This window comes from Dendrobates tinctorius, unplaced genomic scaffold (genome assembly GCF_039654945.1).
Source record: "Dendrobates tinctorius isolate UK_male_01 unplaced genomic scaffold, ASM3965494v1 ptg000073l, whole genome shotgun sequence".
Taxonomy (NCBI): domain Eukaryota; kingdom Metazoa; phylum Chordata; class Amphibia; order Anura; family Dendrobatidae; genus Dendrobates; species Dendrobates tinctorius.
This window is the reverse complement of record NW_027361741.1, coordinates 29,073,318-29,097,483: the sequence shown is the minus strand read 5'-3', so window position 1 is coordinate 29,097,483 and position 24,166 is coordinate 29,073,318. Positions and strand designations below refer to the sequence as shown.

General features: G+C 44.3%; 1 protein-coding gene across 3 annotated transcripts in view; it reads left to right on the top strand.

Moving 5' to 3' along the window:
• PRODH (proline dehydrogenase 1) overlaps positions 1 to 24,166 on the top strand; it is a 211,723-nt gene that overhangs the window by 151,203 nt on the left and 36,354 nt on the right. For 2 of the 3 annotated variants that reach the window (XM_073582710.1, XM_073582711.1), the window contains exons 10-11: positions 17,611 to 17,757; positions 19,370 to 19,545. In XM_073582710.1, coding sequence (XP_073438811.1) covers positions 17,611 to 17,757; positions 19,370 to 19,545 — 323 coding nt within the window. Of the gene's footprint in view, positions 1 to 17,610; positions 17,758 to 19,369; positions 19,546 to 21,873; positions 22,070 to 24,166 lie in introns of those variants that run through there. The other variant, XM_073582712.1, reaches the window with a different exon arrangement.

Here is a 24,166-nt window from a genome sequence, read left to right as displayed (position 1 = left end):
AATGTAGCCTTAGATCAGGAATGGAACAGCCATTTATAGGACATTTCATAACTTTCCCAAATTCCTATGAAAAAATATTCAGCACATTCTGCATTGAACTACTGTACCCAATTTATTATATATTTTAGGAGTCGGACCATTTTATACCGACTCCGACTCCACCAAAATGAGTTCCGACTCCACGACTCCGACTCCACAGCCCTGGTTAATGCCATACATGGAATATAACATAATTTTCAGAGGCTATACACTATATTCTACACCTAGAATGTTGTTAGGATTGGTGCTGTGAACATGTACAGAAGAGAGCACTTCTTCTGTAGATAGCTCGACTGTGTATGGCATATGTTATCTCCAGTCTCAACAAAAAATCGTCACGGAAGGTACCGTGAAGACTCAAGAAGTTTTCACTTCTTGAGTCTTCACGGTACCTTCCGTGACTATTTTTTGTTGAGATATGTCTATTGAAGTGACTACTGCCTTTTTGATTTAGGATCATGGGTATAACATATGTTATCTCCAGGTCACGACTGCCACTCATCAGTGTGAGCATCCTCTCTTTACGTCAGCACCCTTGGTATCGCCAGTTTTAGATCAGAAAGACATGAAGAATAGCAGTGTGAGCATCTTCTTCTTACATAGGCACCCTTGGTGTTAGAGCAGAAAGACATGGTGGACAGCATTGTGAACAGACTCTTTTTACCTCAACACTACTGCTACACCCAGCGATAGATCAGAAAGACGAGTCGAAAAGCAGTGTGAGCAGCCTCTTCTTTCCTTAGCACCCTTGATATCGCCAGTATTTGATCAGAAAGACAGGTTGGGCAATAGTGTGAGTAGCCTCTTATTACCTCAGCATCCCTGGTATCTCCACTATTCGATCAGAAAGACAGGGTGGACGGCAGTGTGACAACCTCTTTTTACCTCCCACTACTGCTCTCTCTATCGGTAGATCAGAAAGATTTTTGCTTTCTTGGCCTTTTTTCAGAGAATATGAATGATGACACCAAAACCTTTTCTCCTCTCATGGATAGTGGTTGGGTGAAGCCATTTATTGTCAAACTACTGTGTTTTCTCTCTTAAAATAATAATGACAACCCAAAACATCCAAATGACCCTGATCAAAAGTTCACATACCCTGGTGATTTTGGCCTGATAACATGTATAGAATTTGACACAAATGGGTTTGAATGGCTGCTAAAGGTAACATTGTATTTGTACTTCTCTGTAAATGATTTGTACTATATTCTCATGTTTATGAAGACAATACAAATGTATTTATTACAATGATGTACCTCATTAAAACTAATCTGTTACTAGGGTTTTACTATGTAGTCTGAGAGCACCATAATATAGGAGTAGAGACCATGATTATAGTGATGTCACTTACTTGACTGTGTTTTGCTGTTTCAATACAATCAGTGTTTTATCAGCATGAGATTGTCATTATAGGACAACTGGCCCCGTGCATCCTAGTCCAACCAGGCCCCCAGCACTAATTATCACTATACAATGTACACAGCAGTCTGTGGGAGACAAGACTGTGACAATCATGACTCTTGCACCCAATATATTAAGTGATACATCCCTGGCATTGGGGTAACTGTCCCCACTTCATGCGGCTGTCAGACTACACAGCAAAACATACTGACAAATTCCCTGCGTTGTGTTTCATGCTGCCGAGTAGTGCATGGTGTTAGCTTGCACCATGTTAGCTAGCAACACCTCTCTCCTCCCTCACATCTGTCTACCACCCAACCTGTGTTCACTCTTCTGCTTATGATCGAAAACTAATATTTCTTATAATCCAAACTTCCCAATTCTATCTCAAAAGACTTTTTTTTTTGCTCTACCTCGTCATTGTGGAATCGTGTCCAGTGCTTTAGATGTGCCCCCAAAACACACCTTTTTTGGTAGGCCTATGGCCTACCATTCCTAATCCATCTTCCCAGTACTCCCTGCCTCCACGTTTCCTTAGGATGTGGTTCCTTCTCAATTCAGTTTCCCCCACACTTTGTGCTCAGTGGTGCTTCAGTAAACTACCGTGGAACATGTTTATAGAAATTAGTAACTGAAGGTTTTTCCAGTGAGTCTAGAAAAGTTATCACTTTCAATGTTCATTGTCCGTTTCGTAACTAGAGTCCACTTAGCACCAGGGCAAATTGTGAACCATAACCACACACGCACACACTAGCATGTTGCTCAGATGTGTGGCCCCCGGTTTATAATATATATCTGACAGGAAAAACACACCAAAAACGTAATATTGTAAGTAAAGCTTCTAAACAATGGTCATATAGTTGCCGAATGACAAATATTATCCCCAGACTATTACTGAACAAAGTCCATTGTACCAAAACCTATAATAACACATACAGGAGACAAATAATGCCCCCACAACATGACTATATACTACTACCACATTGTGTCTGTATATATCCACCATTTTGCTACTAAGCATCCTATTGTTCTCAGTTTATAGAGGCTAGAGATGATGTCCTCCAATGTTGCCCCTGTGTAGTGATATTGTCCACCCAAAGTGGTCACTATCTAGAAATAATGCCCGCACCGTGCTCCATTACTATTTAAATACAAATTAAGGGAAAAAAAGCCAAATCTCTAACCTCTCTCCACCTCCATGCTGCCCGCCTCTGTCGTCTTCCTCTTTCTCAGCTGCCTTGCACTTACTCTACAGCCATATACCTAATACGCCGCCCGTCACGTGACGCCAGAATGCTCTGTGGCTACAGGCCTCTGAAGTGTGGGTCAGGGAACTAGTGGTTCTCTGCTCTACAGTAGTTTTCAACTGGAGGAATGTCCAAGGAAGCGCCTCCGGTTGCAAATAGAGGTGGCACTGCCTGGGCCCCCTCCGCCATGGGCCAAGTTGAAACAAAAGCCCGCGACCATTATACCTCAGCTGACTTTTTTTTTTATGAGAAAAGAGGACCATAATGGATAGGTATTTTTCCCCTTTCTTTCCAAGTAATGTAACTGTGGCAGTATGTCTTATCAGACAGAGAGAAAAGAATGAAGCAGCTTTGTGAATAATCGAGACAATAATCAAGACCAAGTCCAGAGCTTTTCCATGCTTTGGCTCCTAGGTCCAAAATCACAGCATACAAAAAAGGAAGAGAGAAGGATGTTTCCGATGAACACACTGACATCCTTCAGTGACATAAATATTTCAGCTTCATAGAGTTGTTTTCAAGCCAGTTTCAAAGTTGCTGTCACTGAATGATGGGTGAAGAAAGTCACTATGTTCATTGAAATTGGACACGTGGAGGCTCTGTGCATGAAGACCCTACTGATCATTTTCAAAGAAGGCTCTTGACATTCTAGCGACCCCTCTCCCCTTTAACTTTTCTTGAAACTTTAATTACGTATTGCATAAAGTGTATCATTCCCGTTCGACTGTCTATAAGGTACTTACTTACGGTAAACTTCACCACCTTTCAAAATGTAACTTAATATCTCGCCCTCATTCTACTTTAACTGTAGAAGTACAGATTTGTCTGACGCTTTCAATAGCTACGTAATTATACCACTACATGGCACTGTTTTAATGTAGTATTGCATGTATTTGACGAGATGTCGTTGTGACTCAACTCCTGTTCCTCTTGAACAGCAAGCCATGTGGTAAAGCTTGGTATTGCATGCACAAATTACCAACAATTTCGGTGGAAAGCGTTGCAATCATTAGCTGATTAGGAACACCAATTTAACTTGTATAACAGTATGAAATAGATTTAGCCATTTTTTGACTTTAGAAAAAGAAACCCAATGTGTTTAATTTATAGTCAAACTATTACAAATGCTTTTACATTCCAATAAAAATACAGCTGGACCTCAATAAACAGCTTGAGAGCAATAATATAATTTTACTATTTCTCATCGAGAACTCGCACAAGAATTCTGCCCGGCACGTATAGTCCTCACACATAGTCTGTGCAGCCAAACGCATGTTCCTACATAAAGATATCCCTATGTAGTTGTACTCAGGAATCCCGACATTGAAAGCTGCTTTACTGGTCAAGAGCTGGCATAGAGGGACTCTTATCACCTAATTAATATTTTGAACTAGTCTTGCCAAGATGAGCCATAAACGTGGTTCAGATGGCGCAGTAAATCAATGCCACTATATTTTACACTTCTTAAAGGGTAGAAACAGCCCTTAGAAATGTCAGCCGTATCAGGAAGTCTTTGAAATCCCTTAATAAGCTCTAATTTGAATAAATGCATTGATGCTGAAATGTAATCTTTCATAATGAAATGCAAACAAACCCGTTCGTCTGAACTCTGATGAAAAACAACTTCAGCCTCTTGTTAGTGCCGGTAGCGCCATAAGTTATCAGCCGACGTAAAGACTCGTTTATAGCGTCTTAAAAAAACGCACCGATGAAGTGTATGTGCTTTATTTTGTCCTTCACAAAGAAAAAGGAGATTAATTGTCTAATTACGGCATGATTGCCGCTTTAGTTTCTTATAAAATGAGACCTCAGCTCTTTCCTATAGTGCGATCGGTCTGACATTGGAGAAGACGTCCCAGGGTAGAGAATGAGCACAGTGTGTGCTCACTTGGTGTTTTGGATATTTGGATGGTATGGCCATTGTGGTGCTTATGTAGTTTCATGTTAAGCCAGTCAGTTGTACATTGTAATATCATAAGGGAGTTGGTTACTGTACGAGAATCCAATGGAAAGGCACCGATAACCTGTTGTGATATCTCAAAGTTCTGGCAAATGCCCCTTTTGCTATATATTTAAAGGGAATCTGTCACCAGACTGTGTATACATCTTGATTGTTGATTTTAGTATTTTTGCTCCTTGTCAGTACAGAGCACAATGTACTGGTTGGGTTAGTAAATGGCCTTTATAATATGTCTCAGGGAAACCCACGAATACTCGGGGAATATGGTTCTTTATTTGAGACTTCGATCTGATGTTGGGCGTATTATAAGCCAGGCAATGCTCCTACAAAAAAAATGGTAAGCAAGTTGGTTCTCTTCCAAAAGTGGGAGACACCCATCCGTATGTTTCATATAGTTGGCTACAGAGCAGAAAAAAAAGTACACACGATTACCCCCTTCCCATCCCCGCTCCCTTTTTCCAAACACCGATGATGTGAGCAAAACTGTAAAGCGCTGCAGAATATGTTGGCGCTATATAAAAAATAGATTATTAAGATTATTATTACACTGTACCTATAGGCCTCTCACCTCACTCTGTCAGTATCTTCTGGGTTTTGACAGTGGGCGTGAACCCAAACCCAAGACAGCTAGACCCTATATAACCTCTGGATATATCTGGACCCGGGGGGGGGGGGGGGTCAAATATTATAGACCAATATCTTTAATATATCCGAAGAAACTATAAAAAAAAAAATACCCCATTAAAATAATTTGACAACTTTAATTGTTTGCAGAAAATAGGCTCATAATTCATAAAGTGTGCACATTAGAAAAAAATAACTATTTAGAAGGGTGAATCGGTCAATAAACACAGTATCTAACAAGCAGAAATCTAAATTCCAAGTCAACATGCAACCAAGTTTTGTTCTGGTGATTGAAGGATCCCTTCACTTTTTCTATTATCTTTGGATGTGTTGCTCCATTCAAGGTGACTTGAATGCTAGTGCCACGTATTGGATCTAGTAATCCTAAAGGTCAATATCAACCCTTATAAAGGGCCTTGTGACATGACTTTGCGTACAAAGCCAAACCTTTCCAGGGTCTATATTGATTTTTAGGGTTGCTAATTCCAGTAGATGGCACTAGAGTCCCCATCATCTTCCTTTTGTGAAGAGGCTGTTGGCATATTTAAGTTCCCAGAGGAGCATTGCATGGCCTATATTTCTCCATATGAAGAAGCAGTGGTCTCCACATGGAGAAACTTTATTCCTCAGGGGCCTCTCATCCAGCCAAACCACTTTTCCTGCATTGCACTGATGAGGGGCAAAAATCCTGAAACTCATGTCTGCACATGGAGATTCTGATTTGGTTTCTTATCATAAGTCATGTGACAAGGCTCATTTAACCCCTTCATGACCCAGCCTATTTTGACCTTAATGACCTGGCCATTTTTTGCAATTCTGACCAATGTCCCTTTATGAGGTAATAACTCAGGAACGCTTTAACGCATCCTAGCGATTCCGAGCTTGTTTTTTCGTGACATATTGGGCTTCATGTTAGTGGTAAATTTAGGTCGATAATTTTTGCGTTTATTTTTGAAAAAAACGGAAATTTGGCGAAAATTTTGAAAATTTGCAATTTTCAAATTTTGAATTTTTATTCTGTTAAACCAGAGAGTTATGTGACACAAAATAGTTACTAAATAACATTTCCCACATATCTACTTTACATCAGCACAGTTTTGGAAGCAAAATTTTTTTTGTTAGGAAGTTATAAGGGTTAAAAGTTGACCAGAGATTTCTCATTTTCACAACAAAATTTACAAAACTATTTTTCTCTTTTCCCCCATGACGGCACCACGGAAAGAGAGGGATCTGCCCTCAGGGACAGGAAACCTACAGATGAAAAAGGTGGTACCTCTCTCCCACATCAGTTGGTTTCCTGTCCCTGATGGGGAACCTACAGCACGTATCTGACAAGTCGACGCGGGATTCCGGGGACCGATCCAGTCCGGTAATAGGCAGCGGGGCTCCCTGCCTCGGCTGGGTCAAGGCCTGGGATGGGCTTCCCCGAAGCACCACCACTGGGGTCGGCGGGCCTTGAGGGTGAGTGGGGAGAGGCAGTGAAGAAGTCAGGAGAAGTCTGCCGATCCCGAAGAAGAAGAAGAAAAAAAAAAAAGGGGGGGCTGCCTCCTGCAATCACTATAGGAGAGCCCTGCCGAGCCGGACGAGGCACCCTGCGGAGGTGGCGGCGATCACCGAGGGCCACAAGTCAGAGCCTGCCAGACCTCACAGCGGGGGCGGCGGCCACCGGGAACCGTGAGGCAGGCAGTACTCTGCAGCGCAGAGCAGGGGCGGCGGCGGCCACCGGAGCTGCGAGCAACAGGGCACGCCGAGAGGAGGGCGCAGGATACCGGCGTAGGACGGGCGCGCGCGCGATTACAACCCCCTTAAAGAAGGGAGGTGCGGTGCACCGCTGGGTAATCTCGCGGTGCGCATGCGCGGAACTTCCGGCGGGGCGCAGGGATCCCTGGGAAAAGGACGGCGGCAAATTAAAAAAAAAAAAGAGAGATCAGGTTTAAAAGCCCCGCTGAAGGAGAAAGAAGCGGTCACCATGAGTGGGAAACCGCAGAGGGAGAAGGAGACACGGCGGCGGTCCCCGAAGCAGGGACCACAGCAAACGCAGGAACAGCACCAGCGCGACTCTTCCCAGCAGCAGCAGCGGTCATACGAGATCGCGGCGCAGCCAAAGCTCCACCACAGCCAGGAGTGGATTCAGCAGTGGAGATAATCCCTACGCCCGAGACGGTATCACTCGTTCCACAGGCGGGTGAGTGATCTCCGTGAATGCCCGCTCGCTAATGTGCGATTATTAACTTTTTCTTTTTCAGGGGCGTAAATGCACGACCAAATCTAAACACATGGTATGTGCTATACTATGCACGGAGGAGTTACCCTCTACGTGGGAGAAAAAGCTCTGTGTGGCTTGCATACAGCAGACAATACAGGAGGAATCCCCGAGGTTTGCTCTAGACCTCAAAACACTAATAAAAACCCAGGTCGAAGACGCCCTTAAGGACGCCAGAACCTCAAAGAAAAAACGCAGGTCCAGGTATAGATCCCCAGAGTCCAGCGTTAGTGAGTCAGGAAGTGAACTATCCGACTCAAGTAATTCATCATCCTCAGAAGAGGGATGCAGCTGCTTTCCCATTGAGGAGATGGAAGCCCTGGTAAAAGCTGTGAGGACAACCATGGGGCTGGTAGACGAACGCCCTAAGAAAATGGCCCAAGATCTAATGTTCGGAGGGTTAGAGCAAAAAAAACGGAGGGCTTTCCCGATCAATGAGAAAATCCACTCCCTAATCAAACTAGAGTGGAAAAGCCGGACAAAAAAGTCTTCCTAACAACAAAGAAGAAATACCCCTTTGATGACCCGGCCTGCTCCTTATGGAGCAAAGCACCTAAATTAGATATAGCGGTCGCAAAAGCTTCTAAAAAAATTTGCCCTGCCCTTCGAAGACATGGGTACCCTGAAGGACCCAATGGATAAAAAAGCTGAAACTTTTTTAAAAAATGCTTGGGAGGCAGCAGGAGGGGGGCTAAAGCCAGCCAGAGCAGCCACGTGTATGACACGCGCCCTTATGGTCTGGCTGGACCATTTAGATTCTCAGATAAAGGGAAAAGTCCCAAGAGAAATAATACAGAGAAGTTTCTGTAATGAAGGGAGCAGCCGCTTTCCTGGCAGATGCGTCGGTAGACTCAACCAGGCTGGCAGCCAGGGCAGCGGCCTTCTCGAATGCCGCAAGACGCGCCTTATGGCTGAAATGCTGGCCGTGAGATTTGCAAACAAAAACCAAATTGTGCACAATCCCGTGCAAGGTGGAATTCTTATTTGGCAAGACGACATCTTGGACAAGGCAGGGGACAAGAAAAAATCCTTTCCCGGGTTCCCCAGCCAGTCATACAAACGGCCTTTTCGGAACATAAGGTTTATGCGGCGGAAGCCCCCAAAAGGGAACAAAGAAAGATGTGAGGATAGCAGGATCAAGAATAAAGGCTTTGTTTAACAACCCCCCCCCCCCCCCCCCCCCCCCCCCGACAATAAGAAGCCACAATGAAGGTATTTCCCGGGTCGGGGGAAGATTATCCTACTTTTTCCAGGCCTGGGAAAAAATATCCGCGAGTTCGTGGATACTAAGCATAATAAAGGAAGGTCTGAGGCTAAAATTCATTAGCCTCCCAAACAAGTCTTTCGTTATAACGCCCCAAAGGACATCACACGAGCAGCTGGCTCTGCAACAAGAAATAACGAATCTAAGAGAGAAAAACGTGTTACAAGAAGTCCCCTACCTAGACAGGGGCAAAGGCTTCTACTCCCCTCTCTTCGTTCGCAAGAAGCCAGACGGATCGTACAGGACGATCATAAATCTAAAAAGGCTGAACAAGTTCCTGGAAATTCAGCACTTCAAAATTGAGACAATAAAATCTTGTATAAAAATGCTTCCCCCATCTTGCTTCATGGCTGTAATAGACTTGAGAGACGCATATTACCATGTGACTATTCACAGAGACCACATGAAATACCTCAGGGTGGTGGTGACAATCCAGGGGGTGATACAACATTATCAGTTCAGAGCCCCCCCCTTCGGGCTAGCCATTGCTCCAAGAGTATATACAAAAGTAATGTCAGAGGTAATGTCCCACATAAGAGAGCAAAACATCCTGATAGTCCCATACCTGGACGATCTCTTAATAGGTGTCACCTTTCACCACTGCAAACAACAATTGGACATGGTCATGAGGTCTCTACTGAGTCTAGGATGGATGCTGAATTTGCCCAAGTCCAGACTCGTACAAAGTCAGGTGCAGGAGTACTTGGGGATAACACTAGACTCAATCGAACAGAAATGTTATCTTCCACAGACCAAGGTTCAAAAAATGGCACAGATGGCATCACAAATGATAGCTTCCCCAAACACTACCCTGAGAAAAGCAATGTCACTATTGGGGTCAATGACAGCCTGCATGCCAGCAGTTCAGTGGGCACAGAGCCATACTCAAGACTAAAGGGCCTGTCACACTAAGCGATATCGCTAGCAATATCGCTATAACGTCACTGGTTTTTGTGACGTTATAGCGATATTGCTAGCGATATCGCTATGTCTGATACTTACCTCCGACCGCTCCCCCGCTGGTTATTGCTGATCGCGCGAGAATGTCCTGGACCATTTCTTGTCCGCTTCCTGCTGTGACGACAAGCGACGCGTAGACGCGGGCGGGAGGACGTCAGGATCGCCTCGTCTGACAGGTAAGTAGTGACCCCCGACCCCTGCGATGTCGCTGGTGAGATCTGCCTGTGTGGCAGCTCACTAGCGACCACTTAGCAATGTACCAGCGATCCTGACCGCGTCATATTGCTGGTCGGGATCGCTGGTACATCGCAAAGTTTGACAGTACCTTTACAGTGGGAAATATTAGGCGCAGACGTTTCCCTACATGGGAATTTAGATGTGCAATTAAACATCTCACCAGAGACAATACATTCCTTAACGTGGTGGACAGATCCAGCCAACCTAACCAAGGGGGTTCCTTGGGCGTTGCCTGCGACAAAGATCCTAACTACAGACGCAAGCCCCTGGGGGTGAGGTGCACATCTAGGCAACCAGGTGGCGCAACGGCCCTGGACCCAGGGAAGAGAGTCCGTGTCCTCAAATGTGAAGGAGCTGCTGGCAGTAAAACTAGCTCTCATTCATTTTCTAGATTCACTTCGCTCTTATCACACAAGGGTCTTCTCAGACAACCAGGTAGTGGTAGCATATCTAAACCACCAGGGGGGCACTAGATCTCGAGCACTGATGGAGGTAACAAAGTCCATCTTCCACCTGGCAGAACACAATCTAGAATCCCTGACAGCTCTTCACATAAAAGGTTCGGAAAATCGAACGGCGGACTTCTTAAGCAGGACTCGTCTAAAACGGGGAGTGGTAACTAAGCCAGTTAGTCTTCAATCAGATTGTGAAACTCTGGGGCCGGCCAGAAATAGACTTATTTGCAAACAGTCAGAACAGGAAGTTGGAAACCTTCTGCTCAATCAATCCCCAGGGGGGCTCAGTAGCTCTAGACGCTTTCAAGATACCCTGGCATTATCATCTGGCCTACGCTTTCCCTCCAATGTCTCTCATCCCCATAGTACTGAGGAAAATACAGGGGCACAAAGCGACGGCAGTGGTAATAGCGCCCTCCTGGCCACGGAGAATATCGTTCCCCTGGCTGAGGAAAATGTCCGTAACAGATCCCTGGGTTATACCAGAAACTCCAGACCTGCTATCCCAGGGACCAATGTATGACCCCCCATAAAAAACTTACACATGACACATAACCACGCTACTACAAAGCAGAAAGCCAGTAACCACTAAAGCGTATGGCAAAGTGTGGAAAAAATTCATGTCAGTGTCAGGCTCCAACCCAACGAGAGAAATCCCTATAGACAAGATTCTGGAATTCCTACAGAGGGGGTTGGAAAAGGGGTTAGCTACCAGCACCTTTAAAAGTACAGGTGGCGGCCTTGGGAGCTTTGTATAACCATGACCTTGCCAAAAATAGATGGGTTATGAGATTCATTGGAGCCTCAAGTAGATCCAGGCCGATCCCCCTACGCACCACTCCCCCTGGGATCTAAACCTAGTGCTAAACGCACTAACAAAATCTCCCTTCGAACCCCTAGCGGAGACTCCCTTAAAAATATTGTCCCTTAAGACCTCCCTCCTCGTAGCCTTAACTTCTGCCCGCCGCATTAGTGATATGCAAGCTTTGTCTGCCCACTCACCTTTCACGCACGTACTGGATGATAGGGTAATCCTTAGAACTGACCCAGTATATCTCCCCAAGGTGGTATCACAGTTTCATAGGACCCAGGAAATCTCCCTACCCTCCTTCTGTCCCAAACCCAAGAATAAAACAGAAGAGGTATTACACACGTTAGATGTAAAAAGGTGCCTGGTCCAATACTTGACAACCACGAGGGAGTTTAGGAAGGATAGAGCTCTGTTTGTCTGTTTTCAGGGACCTCGGAAGGGTCAAAAGGCATCGAAGGCCACGCTGGCGAGATGGAAAAGTGAAGCCATCACCCTATCCTACTCCTCCTGCGGGGCAGCCATCCCGGTGGACGGAAGGGCCCATTCAACCAGGGCAGTGGCGTCATCCTGGGCGGAGAAAGCCGGCGCTTCAGTAGACCAAATATGTAGAGCTGCCACTTGGTCTTCCCCCTCTACATTTTTCAAACATTACCGTCTAGACTTGACCTCCTCTTCAGATCTCACCTTTGGTAAAAGGGTTCTGGAGGCGGTGGTCCCTCCCTAGATGTACAATCTTTCTAATTCTCTCCGTGGTGCCGTCATGGGGGAAAGAGGAAATCGTAGTTACTTACCGATAACTGTATTTCTCTTATCCCATGACGGCACCCGTACATCCTCTCCCTTTCTCACACACACAGGTGTGCACATTAGAGTGATTTAGTTAGCTTTAGTACTTAGCCACACGGTGCCTCTATTAAGCTTAATTTGATTAATTTAATTAATATTGAGTTTTTACAACCATTTGAGTTGCAGCCGAAAGTTCTGTGTAATGCTCTGTAAACCAACTGATGTGGGCGAGAGGTACCGCCTTTTTCATCTGTAGGTTTTCTGTCCCTGAGGGCGGATCCCCCTCTCTCCGTGGTGCCGTCATGGGATCAGAGAAATACAGTTATCGGTAAGTAACTACGATTTTTTTAGGGACCACCTCACATTTGAAGTCACTTTCAGGGGTCTATATGGCAGAAAATACCCAAAAGTGACACCATTCTAAAAACTGCACCCCTCAAGCTACTCAAAGCTACATTCAAGAAGATTATTAACCCTTCAGGTGCTTCACAGGAACTAACGCATCGTGGAAGGAAAAAATGGACATTTTAATTTTTCCAACAAAAACTTTCTTTTAGCATCAGTTTTTTCATTTTCACATGGGTAACAGGATAAAATGGATCCTAAAATTTGTTGGGCAATTTCTCCTGAGTACACAGATACCTCATATGTGGTCATAAACCACTGTTTGGGCGTGCGGCAGGGCTCCGAAGGGAAGGAGCGCCATTTGACTTTTTGAATGGAAAATATGCTTGAATATTTAATGGTTGCCATGTCGCGTTTGGAGAGCCACTGTGCGCCTAAACATTGGAGCTCTCCCACATGTGACCCCATTTTGTAAACTAGACCCTCCAAGGAACTTATCTAGATGCACAGTGAGCACTTTGAACCCCCAAATGCTTCACAAATTAATCCGTAAAATAAAAAAGTTCTTTTTTTTCCACACAAATTTTATTAGCCTCAGTTTTTTCATTTTCACATGGGCAACAGGATAAAATGGATCCTAAAATTTGTTGGGCAATTTCACCTGAGTACATCGATACCTCATATGTGGTCATAAACCATTGTTTGGGCACACGGCAGGGCCCGGAAGGCAAGGAGCGCCATTTGACTTTTTGAATAGCTCCAATCGTTAGCGGACACCATGTCGTGTTTGCAGAGCCCCTGTGTGCCTAAACTTTGGAGCTCCCCCACAAATGACCCCATTTTAGAAACTAGACCCCCTAAGGAACTTATCTAGATGCATAGTGAGCACTTTGAACCCCCAGGTGCTTCACAGAAGTTTATAACGCAGAGCCGTGAAAATGAAAAAAAAATTTTTTCCACAAAAATAATTATTTTAGCCCCCAATTTTTTTATTTTCCCAAGGGTAACAGGAGAAATTAGACCCCCAAAGTTGTTGTGGAATTTTTCCTGAGTATGCTGATACCCCATATGTGGGGGTAAACCACTGTTAGGGCACACATCGGGGCTTGAAATGGAGGGAGCACTGTTTGACTTTTTGAACGCAAAATTGGCTGGAATAAATGGTGGCGCCATGTCGCGTTTGGAGACCCCGTGATGTGCCTAAACAGTGGAAACCCCTCAATTCTATCTCCAACCCTAACCCAAACACACCCCTAACCCTAATCCCAACCCTATTCATAACCCTAACTCCTACACACCCCTAATTCCAACTCTAACCCTAACCACAAGCCTAACCGTTATCCCAACCCACCCCTTATCCCAACCCTAACCCTATTTCTAACCCTAACCCTAATTCCAACCCTAGCCCTATCCCTATTGGAAAAATAAAAAAAAAAGTTTCTTTATTTTATTATATGGGGGTGATAAGGGGGGCGATGATTTACTTTTTTTTTATTTTGATCACTGTGAAAGTTTATCATAGTGATCAAAATAAATTAATGAATCTGCAGCATTGCAGATGCGATTCGGCGCACTGCGCATGCGCCCGCTGTTTTCCAAGATGGCGGCGCCCATGATCCGGGACGGCGGACACCGGGACGTCCAGAGGGAGTTCCGGAGGCACCGTGGAGGGTGAGAGGGGGTGATCGGAGGGCGGGGGGAGCAGATTATGACGGCGGCTGCCAATCGGTGCCGTTAGACAATGGTGGCAGCCGATCGGTGCCATCAGTCGGTGTGGGGGGGTCGAGTCTCGGTCTCCAGCCATGTCCGATGCTATTTCAGCATCGGACATGGCTGGATTGTAATATTTCAACAAATTTCATTAGTGAAATATTACAATTGCTCTGATTGGCTGTTTAAAAGTGAAACTGCCAATCAGAACGATCATAGGCATGTGGGGGCTAAGCCACACCCTCTGGGGTTAACTATGAAGGGTCCTCTGTGTGTGGGTCGGGTGACCTTTCAGTGACCTCGGTCACCCGACCCGCAGGGGGGCAATCAATTCATGACGCCACATAGGCGTCATGGGTCGTATTGGCACGACGTCTCATGACGCCTATGTGGCGTCAAAGGTCGGGAAGGGGTTAATGAGTCAATATACAGGTAATGCAGGGACGGTCAAGTTGATGGAGCACCAGCCGTGCGTGGTTACAGGAATGCAGCTCCAGCCGGATACCTCTAGAGAGGAGAGTAGCAGTTCTGAATAAAACCCCGTCAGTGAGGAGCGCAAAGAATGGAAGGAGTAATTAAAGGTCTTTTTATTTTATCCACAACGCGTTTCAACAGATGAATCTGTCTTCCTCAGGTGCCAACGCATTGTGGATAAAATAAAAGTTCTTTAATTACTCCTTCCATTCTTTGCGCTCCTCACTGACCGGGCTTTTATTCAGAAATAGGTCAATATTGACCTTTAGGTTTGCTACTTCCAATAGGTTCATCAGAGTTGGTTTGCCTCATATTTTTTCAGTGTTTTTTCCAGGGCTGTGGAGCCAGTCTGTGTCCATTTTGGTGGATTCGAAGATGGAGTCTGTAAATTATATAATAAATTGGGTACAGTAGTACGATGCAGGTTGTGCTGTAAATGTTTTTATAAGCATTTGGGAAAGTTATAAAATGTCGCATAAATGTCTGTTCTGTTCCTGATCTAAGGATCTGGGCTTTTAGGTGAGATGAATCTGTGCTGCACTTTATGTACATACTCCGTATTGAGGCAGGACTGTGGAGTCATAGCTGAGATGAATCTGTGCTGGACTTTATGCACATGCTCAGTAGGGGGCAGTGCTGTGGAGTCATAGCTGAGATGAATCTGTGCTGCACTTTATGAACATGCTCAGTAGGGGGCAGTGCTGTGGAGTCGTAGCTGAGATGTATCTGTGCTGCACTTTCTGTACATGCTCAGTAGTGAGGCAGTGCTGTGGGGTCGAAGCAGAGATGAATCTGTGCTGCACTTTATGTACATGCTCAGTAGGGGGCAGCGCTGTGCAGTCGTAGGTGAGATGAATCTGTGCTGCACTTTCTGTACAGGCTCAGTAGTGAGACAGGACTGTGGAGTCATAGCTGAGATGAATCTGTGCTGCACTTTATGTCCATGCTCAGTAGGGGGCAGTGCTGTGGAGTCGTAGCTGAGATGAATCTGTGCTGCACTTTATGCACATGCTCAGTAGTGACGCAGTGCTGTGGGGTCGTAGCAGAGATGAATCTGTGCTGCACGTTATGTACATGCTCATTATTGAGACAGGACTGTGGAGTCATAGCTGAGATGAATCTGTGCTGCACTTTATGTACATGCTCCGTAGTGAGGCAGGACTGTGGGGTCATAGCTGAGATGAATCTGTGCTGCACTTTATGTCCATGCTCAGTAGGGGGCAGTGCTGTGGGGTCGTAGTGGAGATGAATCTGTGCTGCGCTTTATGTCCATGCTCAGTAGTGAGGCAGTGCTGTGGAGTCATAGCTGAGATGAATCTGTGCTGCACTTTATGTACATGCTCAGTAGTGACCAGTGCTGGGGAGTCGTAGCTGAGATGAATCTGTGCTGCACTTTATGTACATGCTCAGTAGTGACCAGTGCTGTGGAGTCGTAGTGGAGATGAATCTGTACTGCACTTTATGTACATGCTCAGTAGTGACCAGCGCTGTGGAGTCGTAGTGGAGATGAATCTGTGCTGCACTTTATGCACATGCTCAGTAGTGACCAGTGCTGTGGAGTCGTAGTGGAGATGAATCTGTACTGCACTTTATGTACATGCTCAGTAGTGACCAGCGCTGTGGAGTCGTAGTGGAGATGAATCTGTGCTGCACTTTATGCACATGCTCAGTAGTGACCAGTGCTGTGGAGTCGCAGTGGAGATGAATCTGTGCTGCACGTTATGTGCATGCTCAGTAGTGACCAGTGCTGTGGAGTCGTAGCTGAGATGAATCTGTGCTGCACTTTATGCACATGCTCAGTAGTGACCAGTGCTGTGGAGTCATAGCTGAGATGAATCTGTGCTGCACTTTATGTACATGCTCAGTAGTGAGGCAGTGCTGTGGGGTCGCAGTGGAGATGAATCTGTGCTGCACTTTATGTACATGCTCAGTAGTGAGGCAGTGCTGTGGGGTCGCAGTGGAGATGAATCTGTGCTGCACTTTATGCACATGCTCAGTAGTGAGGCAGTGCTGTGGAGTCATAGCTGAGATGAATCTGTGCTGCACTTTATGTACATGCTCAGTAGGGGGCAGCGCTGTGGGGTCGTAGCTGAGATGAATCTGTGCTGCGCTTTATGTACATGCTCAGTAGGGGGCAGCGCTGTGGAGATGTAGATGAGATGAATCTGTGCTGCACTTTATGTACATGCTCAGTAGTGACCAGTGCTGTGGAGTCAGTCGTAAAGTCGGAGTCGGGGAGATGGAGGAGTCAGTCGGTGGTTTGGCTTTCCAACTCTACAGCAGGGTTCTTTTTATTAAAATTGTGTGTAAGAAAAGCTGGAATCTTAAACTTGCACTAGATATATCTTGTACCTTCAGGGATGATGGTCATAAATATGCCCCATTGATGTCTGTTAAGCGCTCCAGAATTGTTATGTACTTTGTGTCCAAAAAATAGTCTGTCATGACTTGCATTAAGTTTCTGGACGTGTTTTAACCCTTTCTGTGCCTTGTCAGATAAGGGTGTGTGACCTTACTGAAAACTGGGACTCGTTTATAAGTATATGTGCGTAGCTTAATTTGTGACACAGTGCACCAAAATGTTGAGGCAAATGTTTGGCACAAAATTAGCCAACTAATAGATTCATAACATCTTACACCACTTAGATTATATTTAGACTGTGTCTAGTATTGGTTTGTGAGAATTGGTCAATATTGATAAATAAGCTGCAGTGGGTGACGTTTGTTTTGACATTTTCGCGATCGAGAACTGGTTAGCCGATCATGATCAGTAGTGCCAACATACAGACCATTCCTTGCTAGTTGAGTGTAGTGGAGTAAGCAAATTAAGTTTCAGCTTGATCCAAAAGGCCACTACCTAGGAGCACTTTTTAAGATATAGCTAATTTTGTCATATTTGAAGGAGTTTTTTTTGTCATAAAGCGTTGGGGTGGGGGGACCTAATCCTGTCAAATATGTATTTTATGAGCAAAAATTGTAGGAAATATTAATGTTTGTGGATGCCTTTTACTAAACATTGCTTTTTACCCTACAGAAAGCTTTAGAAACCGGTGTTCGGCTGATGGTTGATGCAGAACAGACCTATTTCCAACCAGCAATCAGTCGTTTGACTTTGGAAATGCAACGTAAATTTAATAAGGACAATCCCATTATCTTCAACACATACCAGTGCTACTTAAAGGTGAGAGATGCATACCAATGACCGTGTCGGCTCTGTGCGACAACACTTTTACTAGACGTTAAAAGGCTCAGCATACACGGATTACATTTCCGTGCATTCCTAGGTGAATTTAAAGTGTGTCTCCCATTTGTAGAGAAAAATGTAATTAGGCATTACTAACAGATGATCAATTCTTCAATTTATTCTTTCACTGGATTTGGCCTTGTATATTAGATATTGCAGCCAGCTCGCCCCCATATTGAATACTGGAGCCTTTGAGACATCGCAGCTATCGCGCAGACCCTGAGCGGTCCGGCTGCAATATCTAATAAATGAGGCATAACCCAGTGACTGTATGCATGGCAGAATTGATCATCTCGGTAACAAAGACCTAATTCTATTTTTGTTCTAACATACCGGAGGTACTGAGTGATCCACAGCAATATCCACAGTAACCGTACGCTGTTGGCTAGATGTGCACTTTCATAAACCTGCCACTGTAATATCAAGTGAAATGTAATAGGTGACAGCTCCTTTCTCGCAACTGCAGTGACAACTTCTGGACATGGAAAAAATGACTTCCAGCTTCGCTGTTGGCTATTATTTTCTTTATTTTAGGTAAAGTTTTGTATTGATCATTCAATATAACCGTATCTTGGTAATACACATATTAATCTTGTGTCTTTTGTTAAAGAGAACTTATTGGGACCTTTTAAGAACCTCACACTGCCACCCTTAGTTTATCTAACCCTATTGCTGCATTTTTCTGAATCCCTTGGTAACCCAAACAAATGTTCACGAATGTACCGTTCGTCATATGCAAATTTAGATACGACTAGTCCGGTTTGGTGTTGCTTCACCCAGACTAGTCCTATTTCAGATGCAGTAATCATGCCCCTCCTGACCCCATTCTTCATTATTGCCACTGGCCTTATCTGCTCAGGAATGGCACCGTTATACTTTCCCAAGCATGCACAGTGTAGGCAGGTGTACTTTCCCCAGTATCATCAGAGCACTGTGCTTGCTCAGGAAGGCACAGTGATGTGGTTTCTAAGATGACGCGGCCAGTGGGAATAATGACAATCAGCATGTGAAGCAAACTCACCCAGACTAGTCCTGCCTAATTTGCATATGACAAGCGGAACATTAAAATTTGTTTTATCTCAGAAGTGAAAGTTTGTTTGCAGCATGAACTGATCATCAACAAGTTTCTAAGGGCAGTTATAAAGTGCTTTTGGGTGAAATGAGGATGTGGACACAGATAAATAGGAAATAACTGAGAATAATTTAGAAAGGAGGAACATAGAAGAGTTAGATTAGTGAAGTGAGGTGATGGGCCTGTCTAAAGAGATGTGTTTTTAGAGCAAGCTTAAAAATGAGGAGGGCCAAGTATTAATCAGATTTTCTAGGGTAGTGCGTTCAAGAAAACTGGCACAGCATGAGAGAAGTCTTGATTTGGAGATGTCTTTATTAAAATTCACCAATAAGGCTATGTTGTTTAATGGTGGCAGTTTGGGGGCTTAAGGGACGTGACCAGTTCTCTTTTAACATATCGCATACACATGAATAAAAAATAAGCATTTTATTTTAGAAAGTAGAGAACCCTCTAAAAGCACAAACTCCTCGTTTATAGGAAGCGTATGACAATGTGACTGCCGATGTAGAGTTGTCTCGCCGAGAGGGCTGGCATTTTGGTGCGAAGCTTGTAAGAGGGGCTTACATGCAGCAAGAGAGGAGTCGTGCAGCAGAGGTGGGCTACGAGGACCCAATTAATCCCACGTATGAGAAGACTAATGAAATGTACCATAGGTGAGTGCATACAAGATGGATTCCCATGCATCTATTATTCCGACAACCATAGTGTTTTTAATCTTTTACAAGATGTTTAAGATTTATATTAAAGCAGTGAGTGAAGGCGCTGTCTCTTACACAATATGTATGATCTCTGGAAATCTGATCACTGAAGTCCCCTCTGGCCACAAGAACACAAGAACAGGGTTACCTGTGTGAATGAAGTGGTAGTGAACATGTGACACTGCTTCATCCACTGCCTATGGGACTGGTGGTTGCACATAAGCATTTGCGCCATTCACTGGATTCTCTGGATCGGCACAGAGACCTACAGTTATCAGATTTTTATTATTTTTCCTGTGGATGAGGATCATAGATGTTTTTTTATTACCCCTTTTATTATGAATGATTCTATTTTTATCAGCTCATTAGAATTTCTCTTGGTGACCTCTATAGTGGCGTTCTCGGCTCAGGACTGTATACAGTGGCTGAAGTTGAAGGCTGCTCTGAGCCGATAAAAGGTCCACTTTATATTTAGCTGCCGCCATATTCAGATATTAGCCTAATTCATTTACATGGTCCTGTAAACCGAATCCCCAGCGATCATGTGATCGCCAGGTCCTACAGAAGTTGCAGTGCCAAATCCTTCTGTAGACCCCCAGGTCCCTAGCTGTATCAGAGTGCGTGACCGGACCTTATGTTACTAAATTGCTGGAGCATTGACTCTGTGCTGTGTGTATATTTACAATCATGCAAGGTTAAAGCACAGGACCAGGTGAATTTTTGGTATCCGCGTCTGGTCATTATCAGATTAATTAGATATAATGCAATATTGCAAATTACATACAAAACTATCTTTGAATGCAAGCTTTAAACTAAATAATTCTAAAATGATCTATAAACCAGTTTTTTGTTTTTTTTTCATCGTTATTTTTCTTTGCGAGAATACCTTAAGGCAAAAGCAAACTCTAAACTTCAAGCCTATACTTTTGTTTTATACAGATACAGCCAAAATCTTTGCCAGATAAATTTAAAAAAAAAATTCTATGTCCAAGTGCCAAGATTCCGTCCAGTTGCGCTCTGCTCAGTTAATCAGCCAGCTGTATGAAAACTAATTTGAATGGGAGCATGATAAGTAAATTATTAGCATAATACAACATCCAATTTCTGATTCCCCTTTTATGTTTCATATATTATTCCTTCTTACTGGCCTTCTTGATCCCTTGAAGTGCATTAAATATTCTGAACTAAAAGGGGAGCTCTGGAATTCTTTTAAAATGCTAAATATATTCAGGACTGAAATATAGGTCTAAGGTGTTACGTTAGATAAAGTACAAAACTGTTTTATTTACCATGAGGTTACCTTGGGTACACTCAGTACAGTGGCTCAGTGGTTAACAATGTTGATTTGCAGAAATTAGATCCTTGTTTGCAGTAATTCTGACCAATGAAAACATTTTACATGGAACTTTGTTATCTTTGTTTCCTCTGGAGCCATGAAAATTGGTGGTTTATACAGCCCTTGTAACAATAAGTATAACCTTTTTGGTTATACACAAATAGGACATAGCCGTAAAACTAATAACACTCGGGTGACCTTACCGCCTCTGCAGCCAGTTGAGCTGACCTTACCGCCTCTGCAGCCAGTTGCGCTGACCTTACCCCGCCTCTGCAGCCAGTTGCGCTGACCTTACCCCGCCTCTGCAGCCAGTTGCACTGACCTTACCCCGCCTCTGCAGCCAGTTGCACTGACCTTACCCCGCCTCTGCAGCCAGTTGAGCTGACCTTACCGCCTCTGCAGCCAGTTGAGCTGAACAAGGGCCCATTGGGAGGGAGCTAACTGTGTCGATCAGATCGGCATTTGTTTCCATACTAGCTGCTGTGTAAATGACACAGCTTACCCACTGCAGCAGCTAATGCTTTCTGCTCTTTTAACCCAGGATATGCAGTATGCCCAGTAGTTGTGCTCTGGACGCAGTGAGTGGGTATTTTCTGGCACCAAGCCGTCTGCATGGTTGAGAGCATTGTCTAGGGAGGCTGTTTGTGCATTTGCCCTTCAGCTGCTGTTTTCCTCCGGAATCGAGCTAGGGAAGTAATTGTCTCTGGAATACCAGCTCACTGCACTTATAGTAGGTATGTCCCACATCATATACTGTAATCATTCCTTTAATGTATATGTAATATTTAAATACGTGTGTGTGTAGGAGTATACACCTATATATTCTTCTTTAGTATACCATAGAAACATACAGTATAAGCAATTCATAGGTTTTGAAACTTTTGATAAGAAATACATCACATTGCTGCAAAGACTGAATATTTACAGTGTTACTACTTATTTTTCAGGATTTCTTATATGTCCTAGCATGATGGATATCCGCTTCTGTGCAAAATCTTGACTGATGACAATTCATTCTTACTCATCAGTGCTTGGAATTTATCACAATTTCTGTGGTTTTGTTTATCCATCTCCTGACTAAGGGATTGACAACAGGTTCTCTAGATGATTGAGATCTGGGGAGTTTTCCTGGCTAAAGACACAAAATTTCAATGTTTTATTCACTGAGCCTCTTGTTTTTTTTTCTTTTGCCTTATGACATGGTGCTCCATTATATTGGATAAAGCATTCTTAATCACCCAATTGTTCCTGGATCTTTAAAAGAAGTTGTTCTTGGAAGATGTGTAGATGCCATTGGCAGTGTTCAAAAAATTGAGGGAGCTAACTCCCATGGATGAAAAGCAACCACACACAAGAAAAACTTTAATGCTTCAAGGACAGACTGACATTCTTCAGGAAGTACATAGAATGGGCTGCAGAGAACTTGGGAAAAGTTATTTTCTTTGATTTAGCACCCTTCAGTCTATTTATTATTATTATTATTATTATTACTATTATTATTATTATACATTTTTATAGTGCCATTTATTCCATGGTGCTTTACATGTGAACCGGGCAAATGTAGACAAGTACAATAAACATGAGTAAAACAAGGCACAAACAAGTACAGAAGGAGAGAGGACCCTGCCCGCGAGGTCTCAGTCTACAGGGGATGGGTGAGGATACACTAGGAGAGGGTAGAGTTGGTCGTGCAGCGGTTCAGCAGAATGAAGATCGCTGCAGGTTGTAGTCTTGTCGGAAAAGGTGGGTCTTCAGGGGTGGGTTTCCGTGGTAGGCGAGAGCCTGATGTGTTCGGGTAGAGTGTTCCAGAGTATAGTGGAAGCATGGGAGAAGTCTTGTATGCAGTTGTGGGAGGAAGAGATGAGGGGAGCAGAGAAGGAGATCTTGAGAGAACCGAAGGTTGCGTGTAGGTAGGTACCGGGAGACCATGTCACAGATGTATGGAGAAGGCAGGTTGTGAATGGCTTTGTATGTCATTGTTAGGGATTTGAACTGCAGCCTCTAGGCAATAGGAAGCCAATGAAGGGCCTGGCAGAGAGGAGAGGCTGGGAAATAACAAGGAGACAGGTGGATTAGTCGGGGAACAGAGTTTAGGATGGATTGGAGTGGTGCCAAAATGCTAGAGGGGAGGCCAGAGAGTAGGACGTTGCAGTAGTTGAGGCGGGAGATGATGAGGGCACTAGTGTTTTTGTGGGTTCATGGTCAAGGAATGCACGGATCCGGGAAATGTTTTTGAGTTGGAATCGGCAGGAGGAGGCAAGGGCTTGGATATGTGGCTTGAAAGAGAGGGCAGAGTCTAGGATCACCCCGAGGCACCGAGCATGCGGGACTGGGGAAAGTGAGCAGCCATTGACATTGATAGACATCGCCTACTGTATTATCACCCATCCCTTGAAGATTGTGAGCCCTCGCGGGCAGGGTCCTCTCTCCTCCTGTACCAGTTATGACTTGTATTGTTTAAGATTATTGTACTTGTTTTTATGTATACCCCTCCTCACATGTAAAGCGCCATGGAATAAATGGCGCTATAACAATAAATAATAATAATAATAATAGATAGGAGGGGGAAAGATGATGAATTCTGTTTTGTCAATGTTCTGTTTTAGAAAGTGTGCAGAAAAGAAAGATGAAATAGCAGACAGACATTGTGGGATTTTGGTCAGTAAGAAAGTGAGGTCAGGTCCAGATAGGTAGGTCTGCGTGTCATCAGCGTATAGATGATATTGTAAACCGTGGGATTCTTTGAGCTGTCCCAAGTCTGTGATGCCAAGAGATGAGAGAATCTGTAACTTGAGGGAATGGTCCACAGTGTCGAAGGCAGAAGACCGGTCCAGGAGGAGGAGGGCAGAGTAGTGTCGCTTGCTCATGGTGGTTAGTAGGTTGTTGGTGACTTTAGTTAGGGCAGTTTCAGTTGAGTGATGCGGTCGGAAGCCAGATTGTAACCGGTCAAAGAGGGAGCAGTAGGAGAGGTGGGAGGACAGTTCAAGATGGACATGCTGTTCCAGTAGTTTGAGACATCTGGAACAATGATTGTTCAGAGAAGAAGTGTTTCCATGAGTTCTGTCATGTCAAGAGTAAAACATCCTGAGACCCTTCATATGTGGGGATGCTTTTTTTTACCCTTCGCCACGACAGCACCCACTGGAGGTATCGGATCCGCCCCATTTGGAACAGGAAACCCTACAGGAAAGATAAAAGGGGGCGGTCCGCCTTTCCTCCTCAGTTTTGGTTTCCTGTTCC